At 48.4% G+C, this 20,389-nt stretch overlaps 1 protein-coding gene across 1 annotated transcript in view; it reads right to left on the bottom strand.

The window, feature by feature from the left end:
* MTSS1 (MTSS I-BAR domain containing 1) overlaps positions 1-1,283 on the bottom strand; it is a 216,269-nt gene extending 214,986 nt beyond the window's left edge. Inside the window, exon 1 of the mRNA XM_075588465.1 lies at positions 716-1,283. Coding sequence (XP_075444580.1) covers positions 716-787 — 72 coding nt within the window. The 5' untranslated portion in view covers positions 788-1,283. The remainder of the gene's footprint in view (positions 1-715) is intronic.
* Positions 1,284-20,389: the final 19,106 nt, after the last annotated feature.

Here is a 20,389-nt window from a genome sequence, read left to right as displayed (position 1 = left end):
TACACACTGCCCAAACCCTATTTGATCAGCTGCTTATTCCCACCTCTCTATCTGCATTTCTGTTGCAGCACAGGCACGAGTGAACCTAATCATTGTGGATAGGCGATGAATCTGAATCCTGCCCTATTCCATTCCACAAATCCTGTTTTTCCCCCAGCACAAAGTAGCCACATGCACTGTATGCCATCAATCTCTGGGTATTATATATTTATATTCAGAAATGAATAGACGATACCGTTCTGTGGCTAACAAAATGCTTTTATTTGTGCGAGCTTGAGATATACTGATATATACATACATGCACATGCACATGCACATATACACACACATATATATAGATATATACACACACACACACACACACACACACACACACACACACACACACACACATATATACACACACACACACACATACATACACACTACATAAATAAAATGATGGTATTACATAATAAAGCCTACATTTCATATGATCATTTTAGTTGTTATTTAGCCTTGAATGGATGACGGCACAAACTATGTTGATAAGATAGGGGGAGGGTTAGTGGCAGGGACACATCCTAATAAATGGATGTCAAGATGCAGACACAATACCATCTGGCTGATCACCTGGGTTAACCCTCTCGCTGCCAGGAGGGGCCAGCGTTGCCGCCCCCCCCCCCCTCTCCCCACCGGCAGCGAAAGGGTTTGCTTCATGCCCTTATCTTCTTACCTTCATGTCGCTGATAATGTTCTGGAAGAGCCCTCCCAGAGCACTGCACTCCTTCTCTATAACAGCCTCCATTTTTCAGCCTTGGATCGATCCAGCCACAGCCAACACCACAACCAGCAGCTTGGGATCCCACCAAGATCTCCCCCCTCCCCCCCCTTCTTTCAGTAGACTGCACTAGGCAGCGATCTGCAGAGATTCCCACCCCCTCCCCACTTTAAAAATGTGCCACCGCAGAGAGCTGGGGAAGGGATGAAGCTGGCGAGACCCCCCCAGCTAGTGCTGTCTGCATACAGTCCAGGCTCCCAGCGGCTGATCACCTGATTCAAACACAGGGTCTCAGATTTAAATTCCGGCTACTCTCATCCACCAACAGGAGGGTGTAATCCATTGTGATTCATAGAAGGTCATGGACAAGATCCAGAGATGTGGAGAGAGAGCGAGAGAGACAACAGTGTCAGTTCAAATCAGATCTGCAGTATGTGCAGAGATCCTTGGGAGCTGAGGTTATCCTGCTACAGTATATCAAGCTATGCAACCCCTGGCTCTGCCTCTTCCGTCTGCCTGCTGTTTATATAGATGATATACGCCTCCTACTGGATCTCTTTATATCTCACCCACTCTGCCTGGATGTGCTTAAAAGAACATCCTACTGTATTCCCATGTGCATGTCACATCTTCTCCTCGCGATGTTCTCACTTGAGGTGATTTCTCCTACTCTGCATTTTATGTTTTGAAATCATTCAAATGCTGCTGTGCCTGGTGGATAGTCATTTATTTAAGGGGTTCATTTAAGATGAAATCACCTATTTCAGATGGAATAAATGGGGTCTCTAGACTAGAAGGGTGGCCAACTCCAGTCCTTAAAGGCCACCCACAGGTCAGTGTTTAAGGATATCTCTGCTTCAGCATAGGTGGCTCAATCAGTGACAGTCAATAACTAGGCCACTGATTGTGCCACCTGTGCTGAAGCAGGGATATCCTTAAAGCCTGGCCTGTTGGTAGCCCTTGAAGACTGGAGTTGGCCACTCCCGCTCTAGATTCTCAATCTTTCCAGCATAACCAAATTGGATGTTTTTTTTATACTCAAACAGGTATTTTATTGAGACCTTTTATACCATTTCTCTTTACATTTAAATACAGATATTGTTCTATGTGCTTTTCCCCACTACAGGACCCGGCATACCTACATATGCTTTACTTTACCTACTGATAACGCAGATTATCACAGAGTCTCCACAAGATTCAATGGCAGTGATAGCGCACAATACCACAACATACCCCAGCGTAACGCACCGCAAGGGGCACTAACCCCTGCTACATCTGTATGCTGCGCAGTTTGGGAGGATCTCGTGCTCCTACTGCCACAGATAATGCTGATGGGAAATTCTGATTGATGCGCTATCTATCTATGCAGCTCCCTCCCAGTAACATCTCAGGCAGCGGAGGGAGGGGGACGGAAAAAAATGGTGTGATTAGCGCTACAAGCTGTGATAAATAAATGACCAGTGTACAAACAAAAAAAATATATATAAAAATAAACAATGTGCAATCCTATACACTACACCTTAAAATGATTAAGGCAAGGCTGCCAGGTAAAACTATCCCAAGACACAGTCAGTACAAAGCAAAAAACAAACAATACAAACCGGCGCCTAAAGAGTCCAAAAGTGGGTCTGTATAAAGTCCAATTGGATAGGGTACCAAGAAATAGTATGTCCAATCTTGCACTTCCAGAATCCACAGCAAGACGTTATGTGGCATACTGTATGTAAAGCAAAAAGAGAAAAACATCATAGTGCAAAACTGCTACTGAAATATACAAACAAGACAAACAGGACCAGACAAACAATAACGCTGATGGGAAATTCTGATTGATGCGCTATCTATCTATGCAGCTCCCTCCCTGCAACATCTCAGGAAGCGGAGGGAGGGGGACGCTCAGTACCACTCTTAGACCTGTCAGCTCTGATTTGAACTCCGCTTAGTTCATTTTTTTTTATCATCAGCAGCTTCATAGTGTCAGACACGGAAGAAATCGCTTTCCCATTTTTTGGTACAGAACCCCCTCAGTTCTAGATTTAGCATATGGCTCTGTTAGAAGCATCGGGGATGCCGGGGAATTTTTACAGTGAGGTTTAAGAGCATTAGAAGTGAGCAGCCATAAATGGCACATGGCATTGTTAAAACATTTTGCTGTTAAGGGGCCAGTAAACTATTGCAGTCAAGTGGAAAGTATGTTATATAGGCCGCACTACCTAATGTATTAAATACATTAGGGATATAAGTACGTGGTGGGTGCTGGGGCACAATGAAGAGACCCCTAATCTCTCCTAAGGACATATAGAACACAAAAAGTGTTCCCCGCCCTCCGAATGAATACAAAAGAATCAATGATACTTGAAATGCTGATATGTATTAATGAGCAAAAGTGAGGGACATGAATTGACAGTGTGCAAAAAAACAGTCTGACTACCGGTAGTCAATTCAGTCACCCGCACAGCGGGAGGATCATAAGAATTAAAAATAGAATCACATGTAGATCTGAATATGTAGTGTACATAATAAAGTGTCCATGCGGTCTTCTTTATGTGGGTAAGACCATAACAATGTTAAAATGATAAAGAAATCCCTAACAGGGAAGGAAGTGGGTGCGGTGAGACGCAGGGGCCCCCACTTCCTTCCCTGTTAGGGATTTCTTTATCATATCTTTTTTAGTAATGTCACATTTCCCCCTTCATTTTATGTGGTTTGCGTTTTTTTGCACACTGTCAATTCATGTTCTTCACTTTTACTCATTAATACATATCAGCATTTCAGATGTAGCCAGGTCCCCCTCTGGGTGTCTAACTCCATCTCAGTGTGCCCACCTCGGGGCTCCTCCAGGTCTGCGGCGGCCGGGTGCCGGGTCGCGAAGGTGCGGGCACGTGTGCGCGCCGTTCGCGCGTCTCAGCTGGAGCAGCGGCGGTGTCTGGCGGCTGCCGGGAGAGTGTGGGGAACGGCAGTGGTTGTGCCGGGTGGCGCCATCTTGCGCGAGTTTGCGCATGCGCAGTTGGAGCTCCGGTGGCCCTTACCAGTTGCGCATGCGCGAGGACAAGCGCGCAAAGGGCTAGCCCACCAGGGAAGGCTCTTGGAAGGGACTACAAGTCCCATGAGCCTCAGGAGCGCCCCACATGATGCCAGGGAGCCAATAGGGCTGGAGTATCTCCCTGCTCTCAGGGATTGATACATTTCGCGCGCTGGAGACACGGCAGTCGGCGCCAGGAGAGTCTAGGGGAAGGAGGTGAGGGTGCAGGGGTCAGTGACCCACTGCACTAGGCCAGCAGCCCCCTAGGCCCGAGTTAGCCCCTGAGTCACTCAGTAGATTGTGTCACTGCAGGGACAGGCCCTAGGTTAGAGACCCTGACCCTTTCAGTGTCAGTAGCACAGTTAGGGACACAGCGGACGCCGCGCTTCCCATTCCGGGGCTTGGGATCAGGCTTACTCCGCAGAGAGAGCGGAATCATACCCTGGGTGACAGCCCTGACTGAGCACTGCGCTGGTGGAACCAGACGTCGCCCAGGAGGTCGTCGGATCCTTTTTAAAGATCCTTTGAGCGCCCAGGTACAGCCGCGCTGGGCAGGTATTGTTAATTAAGTGCACCAACTACAGAGTACTCACACATAGTGGCAGCACTGACCACGGGACAAAGAGTTATACTGTGGACACGGTGTGGGGGTACACGGTGGTGGGTACAAGGTTTGCACTCTTAAGTGAGAGTGAATGACATTTGGGACTTTGGTACATGGTCTGGAGTTATCCCCCAGGGGGAGTAGTGTTACAGAGTGATACAGTTATTGTTGCTGATACGGGTGTAATATGTTATGGTTATTCTGCATATAGTAAACTGTTATACTTATACTTCTGTGTATGTGGTTACTATATGTGGGTCCTGTGTGTGGTACATTCTACACTCCTAGAATCCTACACAGGTGGAGGCGCTGTAAGAAAGATCGTTCCAGAGGATTCACCCCAGGTTCCCATCAGCGGAGGCTCAGGCCTCCTGTGAACCTGCAGGTATATGCACCCCACCTGGTAACATATAGGTTCCCCCTCACATGCACTCTATCTGCGACTGGGGTAGGGGGAATTCATTCGGAGTGCGGGAACACTTTTTGTGTTCTATTGCAGTCAAGTGGTTTGTCGGTGGGGATAAGTGTAGCCAAGGGGTGGCCAACTCCAGTCCTCAAGCGCCACCAACAGGTCAGGTGTTCAGTATATCCCTGTGTCAGCACAGGTGGATCATTCATTACGACTGAGCCACTGATTGAACCACTGTGACGATGGGGATGATTTGGCCCGGGATTAAAGGGGTTACACCCCAATTGGCCACCCTCTAACCTCACCAGGCAGACAAGGGGTTAACTGGGCTGAGGCCCGGAACTGTGATTTAACCCTTGTCATAACCTGAAAATGTATATTCCACTGTTCCCCTGTTTTATTATTATTTCAGTGTCTGCATCACACACACACTAGGATCCATCCGGGAGCACATGGGTTAATAGTTGTTTAGTGATTATAGCCCTTTGTGTAATTTTCCCGCCTTTTCAGGCACCATTTTGCAGGCTCCCATAGGCCGCCATTGGGGCTCCATGTGTTTTAATGGTGAATCTTGCTGTTTGGGTCCTGTTTCCTGAGAAGACCGGCAGATGGCGTCCGAGAGGAGGAGCGACGGTTTCCCATTGTAAGTCAATGGGTTCATTGACTTCAATGCAAATCCTCGAAGGAGCTTTCCAGGAACGAGTTGGCTGCCGTCCAAACCGCTTAACCGCAAAGCGGATACATTTTCAATAGGAGAGCTTTGATCACTGATTAGCCAAGTTCAACGACAAGTGGCGTGGGAATAAACAGTTCTAGAGCACCTAGAAATAAAATTATTTTTGCCCCTAGTTCCTAGACCTCCCCCCACTCGACCACCACCGGGTCCCCGAATCCTGGACCCCCGATAATGGTCGAACCAAGAAGAGCGGGTCGCGCCATAGGTTCCAATGGCGGCGGCAGAAACGGCTCAGAAAAGCGGCAAAGTGTCAAAAGCTGAAATTTGGTAATCCATAGCTCCGGTTCCGGAGGGTCCAGAGGATCAGGGTTTGGGGTATCTGTAGTCACTGCTCCGGCATCGCTGCAGAACCATCCTTTACCCTCTTGGACCAACCCGACGGAGTATGGACCCCCTTGAAAGTTCGGGACTTTTCCCATAGACTCCAATGGCGGCCAAACCCCATTGACTGGCTATGGCGGAAAACCCCCATTGACTTCAACGGCGGCGTCGCCTCGTTGAAAGTGTATGGTGGCGGATTCCCATAGCCGCCAACGGCGATGATTTGCCATTGAAAGTCTATGGCGGTGGAGCCCGTTGTTTTCAATGGGGATTTAGTGAAAAACCGTGATTTAATTTACACGGAGATTTTTGTATTAAAATGAGAAACGGTTTTAAGTGTATTTCCAGTTCCGAAGGTCGTAGCAAGTCGAAATTGGACCATAGGGTGTCCCAGTTCCGGCATTGAGAACTGGGAAGTTTGGACCTGCTGGACCTAACGGAACCGGATATTTTAATATGTTTATGTTTTATCTTTCATACTGTGTTCCAAGGTATGGGTAAAACCCAGAGGTAATTCCTTTGCATACCAGGGTAGCATATGGCCAGAAAGGCGACCCAATGTCTAGGACTTAAGTATGGTTCAAAGGATTTTGTCACCTCTACTGTTTACATGAGGGCGGAGATTACTCAAACCAGAGCAGTCTTCAAGTGTTCCATTTCATACCTCACAACAAAGAATTTCCTGCCAGGTATTCCATCTGGTAGACTAGCTGGCATTCCTGATGCAGAGGAGGGGGTACAAAAATGAGACCCCAGAGCTCTACTGCGCATGTCCCAGCTAGCAGGGGGGCATGTATCAAATTGTGTTCCCACGTTAATGAGTGGCTAGAGTTAATTGAAGACCAATCCACTGTACTTAATGTTAAGGATAGGGCACAAAAGGTTTATAAACTGTTGTCCACCCTTTATCCTTTGTCTGTTCTATATCATCTTGATTGCTGAGAGAAACGCTATGCAATGTCTTCATGCCAGAGGTCTTTCATGTCTTTGGTGTCTTGATGACTATGAAGAGTGCTGTATGAACTGCCAGTCCAGATATGACTGCTTCATCATTTCCATTTTAAGTAAGTGTCCATATTTTGCCTGTTATTTGTATATCTGATGTGTTCACCTTTATCAAGGAATAAATTATATTTTATCATATCTAAGTCTCGTCCCAGTTCAGACCCAGTTATAAATATATATTATATATTATATATATTTTGGTGTAAATTACAGCCTGCCATAAAGTCACCGTGACAGGCTTGTATATTAACTGGTGTTCTGAGGGATACTGTAATATAGTGGGAACTCGATGGTAATTGCGAGTTCCTGGGACCAAAGATATTGAACACACAGTGTACAACATATAACACAAGATATGGCACCTCCTCACTGTTCCCCTACTTGTGAGAAGCATTGCCTCCAGAACCAAAGTGCCGGCCATCCGTCTGACTGGAGCCGGGCACCGAGATCGCGGAGACCCCGAGAGTTTTACAGTCGGAGAGGTAACGGTCGCTGCGGCGGCCAGCCCATTTTCCCTGGAAGAGCTTTCACTGTTGTCTGCGTGGGGAGGGATGTGGTCCCAGGCGGAGCGGAATGAGCTCCTGGGGCTGGCGTGGTCCCGACCCACTTACCCCCTCCCGGAGCCCGGCGCTCCAGCAACTCCGCTCTGGACTCCGTTGCCCCTTGCTGGGGTTAGTCCACCGGTGGCGGAGAAGCACCGACAGCCGCTTCGGCACTGCCACAAACGGGCCACAATAATGCCCAGTGCCCTGACCGTGCGCGGTCGGGCGAAGAAGCCCCTCAGGGCCAGCGCTCACGAGCTGCGGAAAAGATGACCCAGTTAGCGGCATCCTCTGATGGCTCCCGCCCAGCCGGGGCGACAACCCTCCTCGGGACGTCTCCTGTAGAACCTGGACGGGCTGCATTAGCAACAGCGGCGGAGAACAGCGGCCATCCACCGGATCCCGGCGGAGAACCGGCGGCGGCGGAGAAAAAGCCGCCACTCCAGCATCCTGCCGGCGGCAATTTTATTTGGGGGGAGGGTTGGGGTGTGCGGGAGGTGGGTGTTTCACATAGTTTGGTGGAGTCGGCGATTCCCAGCAATGACCAAAGCCCCACAATCCACGCCGGCGACCCTGCATCACCGCCAGGTACTGCTGCGGCAGCTACCCGGGGCTCACCCATCGCGGCGGCAGAAGAGCCGCGATTCCGGCAAAGTGCCGGAGCCCTTTCTGAGTGGGGGGAGGGACCGGGATTGCGGGAGGGGGTTATGTTACCTGGTTTGCATGGAGCTGTGTTTCTCCACAAAGACCTGGGACCCCGGTCCTGCATCGTTTCCCCTGTGCTAACCCCGGGCGCTGCTGCGGCGGCGGCGACCCGTTGCTTCCCGGCCCAGATGTTGCCGGCGGCGGCCAATCCAGTCCCCCTGCAATTGGGACCAATGAAGGCGGCGGTCTCTGCGGGGACCAGCGAGGTAAGCCAGACCAAGTGGCAGACTGACCCTGACTTATTTGTTCATATGACTGTACTCTGTTGTTTCACTCAAGGGGTGACTGGGGGGTGGCAGGAGATAGGGGTACCAGGGGAGGGTATGGAAGGGCAGCTTGTATGGCAGCTAGACTTCCCCATTACCCTGGCGGAGCAGCAAGGGGACTCTCAGTTAAGAGCCCCACTGTTGCAGCCTTGCTCTGGGCTGGAGGTACCAGGGGTTGTGGCAAAGTTAGACCACCCCCAGATTACCTGCCAGCCAGGAGCTAAGGTGGGTGTATCTGCACCAGCAACCCTGAGCTCATCCCCGGTAATGGGGAGACAGTGTCAGGGAGATGGCCTCACTCAGGTGTCCCTAGGATCCAGGTTAGGATTAGCTAGGGAGAAGCGGAGTGAGGGGAGGCTGCAGGTAGGTAGCCAGCATCAGTTCTCAGTGGGAGAAGAAGGGCTAGTGGTAGCCGGGAAGGGAAAGCAGCAGGTACGGCAGCTAGAGTTCCCCATTACCCTGGCAGAGCCTCAGGGGGTGTCTCAGATCAGCAACCCCCTGTTGCAGCCTAGCTATGGGCTGGGGGTATCCTGGGCAGTGGCAGGCTTGTGCCACCCCAGGGATACCTGCCAGCCAGGAGCTAAGGCGGTTGCATCTGGAGAGATGCCCCTGAGCTCATCCCTGGTAAGGGGGAGACAAGGTCAGGGAGGTAGGTGCACTCAGGTAGTTCTAGGATCTGGGTTAGGATTGCCCAGGGGCGAGAGGAGTGCAGGTGGGCTGCAGGGAGGTAAGCAGCAAGCTGAGGTGCTAGGCCTAGGGGAGGCTAGGCAGGGAGACACCGTGGAGCAGGGGGAGATAGGAGGTCAGTGGGGTGTTAGGCAGCTGGCAGAAGCGAGGGATGGGCTAGGTAGGCAGAAGGTCCCTTGTTCTGACTGGCCAGGAGTGACCCCTCTGACAGGTTCCCCTGGGTTCCCAAAGGAGAGGCTGTGGGTAGATAGGCAGCCAGGGAGGAGAGTCAGGAGTATAGCAGAGCAGCTGCAGGTGGGCACAGGGCCAGAGCATGTAGGGTCCCTATAGGATAGTGACATAGCTCTTTCCCAGACTTGGTTGACAGGAAAGCGACGGTCTGTGTTGGATAGCTGGTCTCCTGCAGGTGCAGAAACATGCCAGTCTCTGGGCAGTGTGCAGCCTGGTCTGCAACGGGGCCCCTTCACCATGGACTTGGTTCACAAGGCACTGGGTGGGGGGCAGAGGGAGGCAAAGGAGAATGCCCGGCAGCCACGGTGGAGCCCTGCTCCACAGGCTCTGGACTTTACAATCCACTGTGGCCAGGACAATGTACTGGATATTGCTGGAGGACAATTTTGCCAGGCCAACCCCTTAGCACTTATTGAGTGCTTCAAGGGCGCCAGTGGTACCCCAGTGCCATGGGGAGGCGACTAGGGCACCAGGCACCCATTGAGCAGGGGAGGTGTGACGATGGGGAGGATTTGGCCCGGGATTAAAGGGTTACACCCCAATTGGCCACCCTCTAACCTCACCAGGCAGAAAAGGGGTTAACTGGGCTGAGGCCCGGAAATGTGATTTAACCCTTGTCATAACCTGAAAATGTATATTCCACTGTTCCCCTGTTTTATTATTATATCAGTGTCTGCATCACACACACACTAGGATCCATCCGGGAGCACAAGGGTTAATAGTTGTTTAGTGATTATAGCCCTTTGTGTAATTTCCCCGCCTTTTTAGGCACCATTTTGCAGGCTCCCATAGGCCGCCATTGGTGCTCCATGTGTTTCAATGGTGAATCTTGCTGTTTGGGTCCAGTTTCCTGAGAAGACCGGCAGATGGCGTCCGAGAGGAGGAGCGGCGGTTTCCCATTGTAAGTCAATGGGCTCATTGACTTCAATGGAAATCCTCGAAGGAGCTTTCCAGGAACGAGTTGGCTGCCGTCTAAACCGCTTAACCGCAAAGCGGATACATTTTCAATAGGAGAGCTTTGATCACTGATTAGCCAAGTTCAACGACAAGTGGCGTGGGAATAAACAGTTCTAGAGCACCTAGAAATAAAATTATTTTTGCCCCTAGTTCCTAGACCTCCCCCCACTCGACCACCACCGGGTCCCCGAATCCTGGGCCCCCGATAAGGGTCGAACCGAGAAGAGCGGGCCGCGCCATAGGTTCCAATGGCGGCGGCAGAAACGGCTCAGGAAAAAGGCAAAGTGTCAAAAGCTGAAATTTGGTAATCCATAGCTCCGGTTCCGGAGGGTCCAGAGGATCAGGGTTTGGGGTATCTGTAGTCACTGCTCCGGCATCGCTGCAGAACCATCCTTGACCCTCTTTGACCAACCCGACAGAGTATGGACCCCCTTGAAAGTTCGGGACTTTTCCCATAGACTCCAATGGCGGCCAAATCCCATTGACCGGCTACGGCGGAAAACCCCCATTGACTTCAACGGCGGCGTCGCCCCGTTGAAAGTCTATGGCGGCGGATTCCCATAGCCGCCAATGGCGGCGGTTTGCCATTGAAAGTCTATGGCGGCGGAGCCCGTTGTTTTCAATGGGGATTTAGTGAAAAACCGTGATTTCATTTACACGGAGATTTTTGTATTAAAATGAGAAACGGTTTTAAGTGTATTTGTGTATCTCCAGTTCCGAAGGTCGTAGCAAGTCGAAATTGGACCATAGGGTGTCCCAGTTCCGGCATTGAGAACTGGGAAGTTTGGACCTGCTGGACCTAACGGAACCGGATATTTTAATATGTTTATGTTTTATCTTTCATACTGTGTTCCAAGGTATGGGTAAAACCCAGAGGTAATTCCTTTGCATACCAGGGTAGCATATGGCCAGAAAGGCGACCCAATGTCTAGGACTTAAGTATGGTTCAAAGGATTTTGTCACCTCTACTGTTTACATGAGGGCGGAGATTACTCAAACCAGAGCAGTCTTCAAGTGTTCCATTTCACACCTCACAACAAAGAATTTCCTGCCATCTGGTAGACTAGCTGGCATTCCTGATGCAGAGGAGGGGTTACAAAAATGAGACCCCAGAGCTCTACTGCGCATGTCCCAGCTAGCAGGGGGGCATGTATCAAATTGTGTTCCCACGTTAATGAGTGGCTAGAGTTAATTGAATACCAATCCACTGTACTTAATGTTAAGGATAGGGCACAAAAGGTTTATAAACTGTTGTCCACCCTTTATCCTTTGTCTGTTCTATACCATCTTGATTGCTGAGAGAAACGCTATGCAATGTCTTCATGCCAGAGGTCTTTCATGTCTTTGGTGTCTTGATGACTATGAAGAGTGCTGTATGAACTGCCAGTCCAGATATGACTGCTTCATCATTTCCATTTTAAGTAAGTGTCCATATTTTGCCTGTTATTTGTATATTTGATGTGTTCACCTTTATCAAGGAATAAATTATATTTTATCATATCTAAGTCTCGTCCCAGTTCAGACCCAGTTATAAATATATATTATATATTATATATATTTTGGTGTAAATTACAGCCTGCCATAAAGTCACCGTGACAACCACCTGTGCTGAAACAGGGATATCCTGAAAACCTGACCTGTTGGTGGCCCTTTTGGACTGGAGTTGGCCACTCCTGCTGTAGACCTATGAACTTTCACTGATTAGGAGTCAGTCTCACTGATTTTTTAGCATCAGCTGCCTCATACTGTAGAGACCATGGATACCCACTAACAGAAGTTAGTAGTTTTCCTTTAAAGTAGCCGTTCCATCCCCAGCCTCCTCCATTTTTGTGTACCAGCATGGGAACGAGGGGGTCAGCAGAGCTGAATATCAAATCAGGGGACCACCAGGTTCCTTAGATACTTACAGGTAAAAGTATTACCGGTACTTCCTGGTATTTAATTCCCGTGTCACACGGGCCAATAGGAAGCCGCAAAGCATGATGGGAGATTTGCACCACCATTTTCTTTACCCTGGAGGTCACTGGAACGATCTACGTTTACCAGAATTAACGTGGTTCAGCTCCAGAGACCCTGTGCTTCCGATCCTGGTAAAAATATAGGGAGTTTTAAATAAGAAACAACGTTAAAATACAAACTCCAAATGCCACTGATTTCGGTCCCTGCAGGTTGACATGCCTGTGACTGAGTGTGTGGTGTATAGAAGGGCATTTGGCGGTTATTGGGTGGGAGTGTAAGTAAATGTGTGCATGTATTTTGTCAATATTTGCTGATTACCATACCTTTTGATGGACTAACCTGTAAATGTTACATTGTTAATAAGGTTACATTGTTATTAATTATACAAAGAAAAAAATAGACAATTGACCTCTCTATGAAAAGGACCAAGATCGCCAGCCTACATATTCTATAGCCTGGTTATCCAAACTTGTCCACTGGGCTGAGCAGCAGCCAATTTGCTTCTGGGTCAGCTGCTGCTCTACCATACTCCCCTGCATGACGATCCTGCAGAGATGTTTAAGTGTCTATTACTCTTGCGTTGTAATTTTAAGAAAAGCTTCTTTGTGTTAATTGTCCTCCATTTTGCAGTAGGTTCCACTGGGGATGATGGAGAGGAGAAACCGGGTCTTTTCTCTAATATTCTCACTTGCTCCCCCGCATGAGCTATGCACAGTTGGCTAGACGCACCTGCAATGAATAGAAAAGCAGGCAGGGGGCAATCTGAAATGTCAGGAGAGCGGTATGGCCATGGAGTCCCATCAGAATTAGCCTTCTACAACTTTCCCAAGAAGACTTTAGTGGAATTACCTACTGTATCTTGACTTTTAATAGGTTGCCCCTATTTTTGTGTAGACAGCAATAAGGTGTCATGAAAATGAATGTGCATCGCTTCCATTCCTGAAGTTCTCTGGTATACACCAGTTGCCCCCATTGGTCTCAATGTTATCAATTAATTTGTTTCCAAAGCCCTACTATATATTTCTTAATAAGTGTCTATGTGTGTGTGCAGCCACTTCTCCTCTTTTGGGATAGCTATGCAAGACTTAACAGGTGGAAATGCTTATGGCTTTAATCAGGCAACGTGACAGTCAATGTCCAGTGAGGAGGACCCTAAAAGTCTCTCTGTCTGGTCTTCTCTATATACCCTCTGACAATATACAAGTAACATTGTGCAGAATAATTTGTGTAAATAAACTTGTATCACATCAGCTGTCTGCCCACCCAACAGGCTAAAGAAAATCGCAAACACTACGAGTAAATATTTTAATCAGAAGTTGGAAGTATTTTAAAACTAAAATGTTTCCCTGTAGTGTAAAATATAACTTGTAACTAGATTGCTTGTATACTGTACATGTGACATTACAAAAATGTGATTTAAAAAGTAGAACTCAAATACTATACAGTCTTTAAGATGACACATTTACATTTGTGTGTTTTTAGTTGATTTAAGGACTAACCTCAGTATTTAATTAGACTGCACAATAAATTCCTGCTATTTGGTTGGATATTTGTATTATTTATCTATTTGATGCATTAAAATAACATTATCCAATTGCATACAATTCCCCCAAGAGCACCTTATACAAACTTCTTTCTCATGAAAGATCATTCCTTTTATTATACAATACCAAATAAAGACATGCTATTGGCGCAGTTTGTGTTGTGTAGATGTGGTTACTAATAATTTAATGTTGATATAATTGCAGTCTTTCTTATGCCTTATATACATGGTATGTGACCCTCTCACAGCCAATGTACCTTAAAATGCCTCCTATAGCCAAGGAATATGAGTAACAAGTTATTTTCTTCTCGGTTTTGCCCTATCTATGCTAACTACATGGTAGCTCATGGGCTGTGAAAACCATATGAGGTTTAACATTATTCCATGACCGCAGTGTAGAGTCACAGAAACAGGCTGGTCCTGATACAATGTTCTTAGTTCTTGTTCATAGTGGTATGGATCAGCCTTCTGTCTTATGGCATTTCTATATGCAGTCTTAGGTTTAAACTGACTGTGCCAGAGGAAGCATCAAATGTCTGTTCACTGTGGGCACCCAGTAGAGAATTCCTCTCCAGTTTATCCCCTCCCCCTCCCACCCTTTATATAATCTGGAGGTCAGTGCTCTATTCAAGCTATCTGCTCTTTGGCTGTCGGCCAAAATGAACTATAGAAGATAAAGATCAATATTTCCTAGGCAGTGAGACATTTTCTGCACTGGAAGACACCTTATAGCCCATTCAAGTGAAGGTGCTGAACGTTGTCTTTCAGCGTCGGAATCTGTTTTATGGTCAGGGCCGTCATTTTGTTTTGTGGGGCTCGGTGCTGGGGCTTTCATGGGGCTTCTTACCAAATCCGGTACAGCACCTCCTCCTCAGGCGTCACGGCTTCACGGCGCCAAGCAGCATCATGTTGTCATGGCAACGTGGCGCCATGTGCCATCATGTTGGCATGGATACGCGACACCATTTGACATCACGGCACTATGATGACTGGGCACTGTAGGAGAAGATGCCGGGAGATGCCGCTGGACAAAGTAAGAGATACTTACAGAGGCCCCGTGCTTTCCCCCGACAATCAGTTTAATTGTTGTGGGAAAGATCGCAGTGCCTCTGTAAGCGCGGGGCTCGGTGCAGGATGGAACCACCATTAAGCAGGCCATGCAGGTACAGTATAATTTTATTTATATAGCGCCAACCATGTACACAGCGCTTAACAACATTAAAATAAAAGGTAAATAAACGACATTGCAAACAAAAGGAATAACGTCAACAGGTAAATGTCAACATAAGGCTGAAGGAGACCTTGCCCCAAAGTGCTTACAATCTCAGTGTTAAGTATGAGGCTTAAAGACACAGGAGTAAAAAGGGCATTATTAGAAGTGCGGACAGGGGTGGTCAAGTTCATCAGGGGTCCGAAGTAGAGGCGCAAAACGTTTAATGAGATGCTTCTTTTAAGAGGTGGATTTTCAATGTGGAAAGTGAAGATGATTTGCAAATGTTGAGTGGAAGAGCATTTTATATGTAACACCCCTTCCCTATCCCTATGGGAAATAGCGGTAATTACGGTCACTGGTGCTACCTGTTTGACTTACAGAAGGCCTGAGCCTCCACTCCTGGGGAGCCTGGGGTGACGGTGTGTTGTCTCTCTCTCTCTATGTTGCAGCGCCTCCACCTATGAAGATCCCGTGTAGCAAGATGGCTCCTCATAGGAACTCGTATACCTTTATGGTTCACCCCAATAACACACACAAGCGGGTACAGTATATAATAACGCTTTTACTTTGGTCTCACAATAGGCCCAAATATTACCCACAGACACAATACAACAATAATAACAATATGAACGGCCCTGGGGTAGCTAGCCCCAATAATACCTAGGTTGCTTGGGCACCTATATCCCGGTGTCCGGCAAACAAGCCTTCCCAACGTGTGTACGACGGCAGTGCTACCCTCCTGCGTATAGTGTTGGTGCACATGGGTACCTTCCTGGATATTCGTGTACACCAGGGTATTTCCTCAGATAGGCCGCATCCGTGATCCCACGATGCACGGCCTCCGACACAATCCTCTCTCTCCTTATGTCCTGTAGCATCACACAACAGTTCCTCCATGCCTGGGGAATCCTCCGCTGTGGTTCTGTCGGTTCCGCTGGTTCTTTCACACACGCAAGTCCCTTACTACTGGCCAGCCCTACAATACTCCACTACGGTGTGGGGACTACCTGGGTCCTAGGGGTGTATATCTCTGGCCTAGTCCGGGAGGGTGACGGGCTCCCCGAACACTACCTCACTCCTTGCAGGCTTCGGATCAACTGACAAAGTCACCTCTGTCCCGCGGAGGAAATCCTCTCTCTGTTTCTCTATCCGGTTTGGGTGTATCAAGATGGCCACTTTTTTAAACATAGAGGTCGCGGCTTGCATTGCATGCCGATAATAGTTCCAGGACTTTTGTGAGTAACTACCGGTCATTGCAAAGTGCTCTAAAAAAGTAATCTTGCTGAATTTTGTTCCAGAAATGGATTTATTCATTTGCCCCGTTCCCAGTAAGTGTGTTAACCTTGTGAATTTTGTTACATTGTATATATGTCTTTTCGTAAAATAAATTACAATTTATTTTACCATCTTGTTTTGCTCAATCAATGATCCTGGTAATAAAAAGGTGTTAAGAAACATGGTCTCCCGTGACAGGCTTATATGCCCTAAGTGTCACTTCCCGGGTGTAAAAATCCATGATGGCCTGTGTCGCGCACCTCGCAGGGCAAGTTTACCACAGCCCGCGACCAGATAACCCGCTGAGCCCTTCCTTCCCGGCACGTCCTGCGGTGTCGCAGATCTCACCCATTGGTCCTACTTCACTTGCGGGCGCCGCACGACTGGAGAGACTGGCGCATGCTGGTCCTGCCTCTCCGATGGCGTTGGCAGCGCACAGCGCGCAGAGAATGCGCGCGCGCAGTAAACAGAGCCTGGCTTCTCTGCATCACACCACGGTCGCTGCGGACTCCACCTACACAAGACTAACTACTGCTGAGCCCTCTTCCCTGCAGGCTACCTATTGTTCCTGGATATATATATGCTCAGCCAGCCCTTGGCAAGATGGCTGAGCATAAGACTTAATTTGTGCGAAGTGCTTACTGCAATCCATGCCTCCTGATCTTATTCTTTGTTCTTAGTACCAGTCTCTGTCCGTGTCTGACCTTGGCTAGCATCTGGACTCCTGACTTCTCTACTCCTGACCCCGGCATTACCTACGACGATCCGCACCTCTCCAATCTCGACCACGCAAGTACCTACGATGATCCGTACCTCTCCAACCCCGACCACGGCAAGTACCTACGGCGTTTGCAAGAGAGGAGATCCGAAAGAAGCCGGCACTGGCAAGATACTCCTAGATCCCACAGTTTCTACACAGGTACGATCGAACAGCCTCCGTCAGATACCGAGGAACCCATGCAACTCGGTGGCAACAAGCTGTCCTCCAGCGAGAAAAATGCAGAAGCAATGCCGACTCTGCTTGTACTGCGGTAACTCCGGACACCAGGTACTTTATTGTCCTCAGAAATCGGGAAACGCCAAGTCCCAGTGAGGGTCAGGTGAGTCACACTGGGAACATTATCTACTTCCCCTACAAAAAAATGCCAACTAGGATTCTAGTCCCCGTTATGCTAATCGGAGATAATTTCCACGTCACTGCACAGGCTGTTCTGGATTCCGGGTCAGGGGGCAATTTTAGCTGAAAAAAACAAAATTCCCCTCATTCCTAAGAAACGTCCTATTGGCCTGTGTAACAGGGTGAATAAACGTCACCAGCCCCAGGTCTGACAGACCTATGTTTAAGTCTGCAGTGCAGCAGTGACGGGGTTAACATTCAGCTGGGAAGGTCTTGTTAATTAGTCTGGTCCCAGCTGCTTTTTCAATGAGCTTTAAAACCCCAGACTGCACACACATACATTGCAATATGGAAAATAGCTGAAGCGCTCAAATGCAGGTATATCTCAAAATGATAATAAGCCAGACCACTGTACCAGGGTACTAACAATTGATATAGTACCTATTGTGTCATATAATGGGTACTATCCTCCTGAAGACAGGTGGTGTGTGGTGCAACCCACTCACCATCAGTCTCATTGGCAGGTTCCCCTGAAAAATATACAAGTACTCACATCATGGTAGGGCAGGCAGGCAGGCTGTGCAGCTACTCAATGCAATACAGGGAAAAGGGAGACCAAAAAGCGCACCAGCACAAACGGAGCAGGAAGAAACCAGAACAAAAAAATGATTAAAAGGGCACTTTAATGTGGCAAAAGACCCATCCAATGCATTTCGAACGTCGCAGCGTTCACATTAAAGTGCCCTTTTAATCATTTTTTTGTTCTGGTTTCTTCCTGCTCCGTTTGTGCTGGTGCGCTTTTTGGTCTCCCTTTTCCCTGCACACACATACAGCCTGTCTGACTGCTATAAGGTCTGTCTCCACTATACTGTTTTTGCTATACTGATACTCTAGACTTTAAACAGCCCTTGTTGGGAAATGGGCAAAGCCCTGCTCAGGAATATTTTCTGTTTGTTGCATATGCTGAAAAAAAGCTGTTTTGTTTTTGTATGCCATATTTTTGAGGCTCAATAAATAAGCCATTTCAGAAACCCACGTGTGGTTGCATGTACTCTGCAACAGCCTGGAAGCCATTGATGGCTGGCTGCTACAACCGACATTTATCTCTCTTCAGACCGTTCTCTTTCAATTGCGGACAGCAGAGGATCACATGGAGAGGATCCAGCTGGATGCCATCCATATCCCTTCGGTCGACGTGATCCTTGTTCTTCCTTGGCTCTAGTTACACAACCCGCGTATCGACTGGACTGACACAGAACCTTTTCAATAGAGTACTCATTGCGCCAACAACTGTGGAGTTACCGACAAACAATTATGTGGGGTTTCTGTACCGGGAGAAGAGAAGATAAACCTACCTGAAGTCTAAGCAGAATTTTGGGTGTCTTTGATAATGCACAATGTGAGGTACTACCGCCCCACCGGTCATTCGATTGTCCCATCCAACTGTTGCCCGGTTCTGTGCCGCCCAGAGGATGCTCCTATCTGCTCTCCCTCCTGGAGACCAAGTCCACCGAGCAGAATTATGATGTAGGTAACCGGGAACTCCTAGCCATCAAGTTGGCTTTAGAAGAGTGGAGACATCTCCTAGAGGCACAGAGAACCCAATTACCATCTTGACGGATCACAAAAACTTACTTCATATAGAAGGCGCTCGGCGCTTGGGGGCCTGACAAGCTCGATGGTCACTTTTTTTTCCCCGTTTCAACTTTATAAGGTAGTATTGGGGGGAGACAAGCACCCTTAATACTGCACTATTATTGTATTGCTGTGTTGCATATTGTTCTCTTTGCAATATTGTGGGATCACATTAAAGACCTATTGCATAACTTGTGTAAGTGTGACTTCTGGGGTATACATTCTAGGTATACCGGATCCGCATGAGGAGCTATCCCACCCATGCTGGGATCTCCTCACAGATGGAGGCTCTGCACCCATTCACCCCAGGCTACCCACTAGCGGAGGCTTAGTCCCTGTAAGCAAAAGGTAGCATCGTAGCGCATGCAGTTTCCCTTAGGGTTAGGGAAGGGGTGTTACATTTGGAGGCGCTGCTGAGATTCAGACCTGGGGTACCCTGAACCAAATTGAACCAAATTAAACTAAAGAATTACCATGTTTGTACCGTCAAGACAGGAGCTCCACCTGTGGGCCGTGGAGTTCCAGGTACCTCCCTGACACGTGGTGACCATCGGCCATGTCGCAGCCAATATCCATTCATACAACATGCGCCTAGCCCTGCGTGGGTTGCCAGGGTTAGCAACAGCTCAGTCCCTGGGCCGAAAGTGGGACCCAACCTCTACCTGGAGTATGGTCCTCGTTAACGCCAGTTGTGACCTAAGCGAGGATGATGGGCCTCAGGCTCTACTCCTGCCGGGAGGCTTAGCCAGTGGTTGTCCTATTATCTACCCCACGCTGATAGTCAAAATGGAGGACCCTAGCCCAGGACTTGTCCCCAATCTGGATTTAGGAGCTGACATTTCCCCTTCCCCAGGGAGCCCGTGCAAAAGTGAGGCTAGTATAACATCCTGGCAAAGCAGATGATCTGGCTGTCCCGGCCCTGGCTTTGAGGGAGAACCTGCGTGCGAAGAGACACTGCAGCTATAACTGACAAACTTGTGCAGTCATCACAAGCCCCCACTAAAGCAAACTAAAGGCTTTCTCTGGATTGCGGCCTACGCTGTTGGGAGGAGAGTTTGAGGAGTGGAGAGACCATGTGGTACAAGTGCTGCGAGAATGGTCCTGTTGTGATGCAGTCAAGAGGCAGCGGATCATGAAATGCCTACAGCCCCTGGCCACCAATATAATTTTAAGGCTGCGTTTACAGTGCCGGCAACAGCGACGCAACGTTGCTTCAATAGAAATACAAAGCCATCGTAAGCGCAACGCGATGGAGCGACAGATTGGTCGCGATCGCTGGAAGTCAAGTCAATATCATTTTTCCAGCAACCGCAGCGTAACGTCACCATCGCTGTCACCGGCGACAGCACTATAAGTGCAGCCTAAGGACAATGCCATTGCCTTCCTGGCCCAGTTCCATGCCCTC

Source organism: Ascaphus truei, chromosome 2 (genome assembly GCF_040206685.1).
Source record: "Ascaphus truei isolate aAscTru1 chromosome 2, aAscTru1.hap1, whole genome shotgun sequence".
Lineage (NCBI taxonomy): Eukaryota > Metazoa > Chordata > Amphibia > Anura > Ascaphidae > Ascaphus > Ascaphus truei.
Note: the sequence above shows the minus strand (reverse complement) of the source record. Positions and strands in the feature narration are given on the sequence as shown.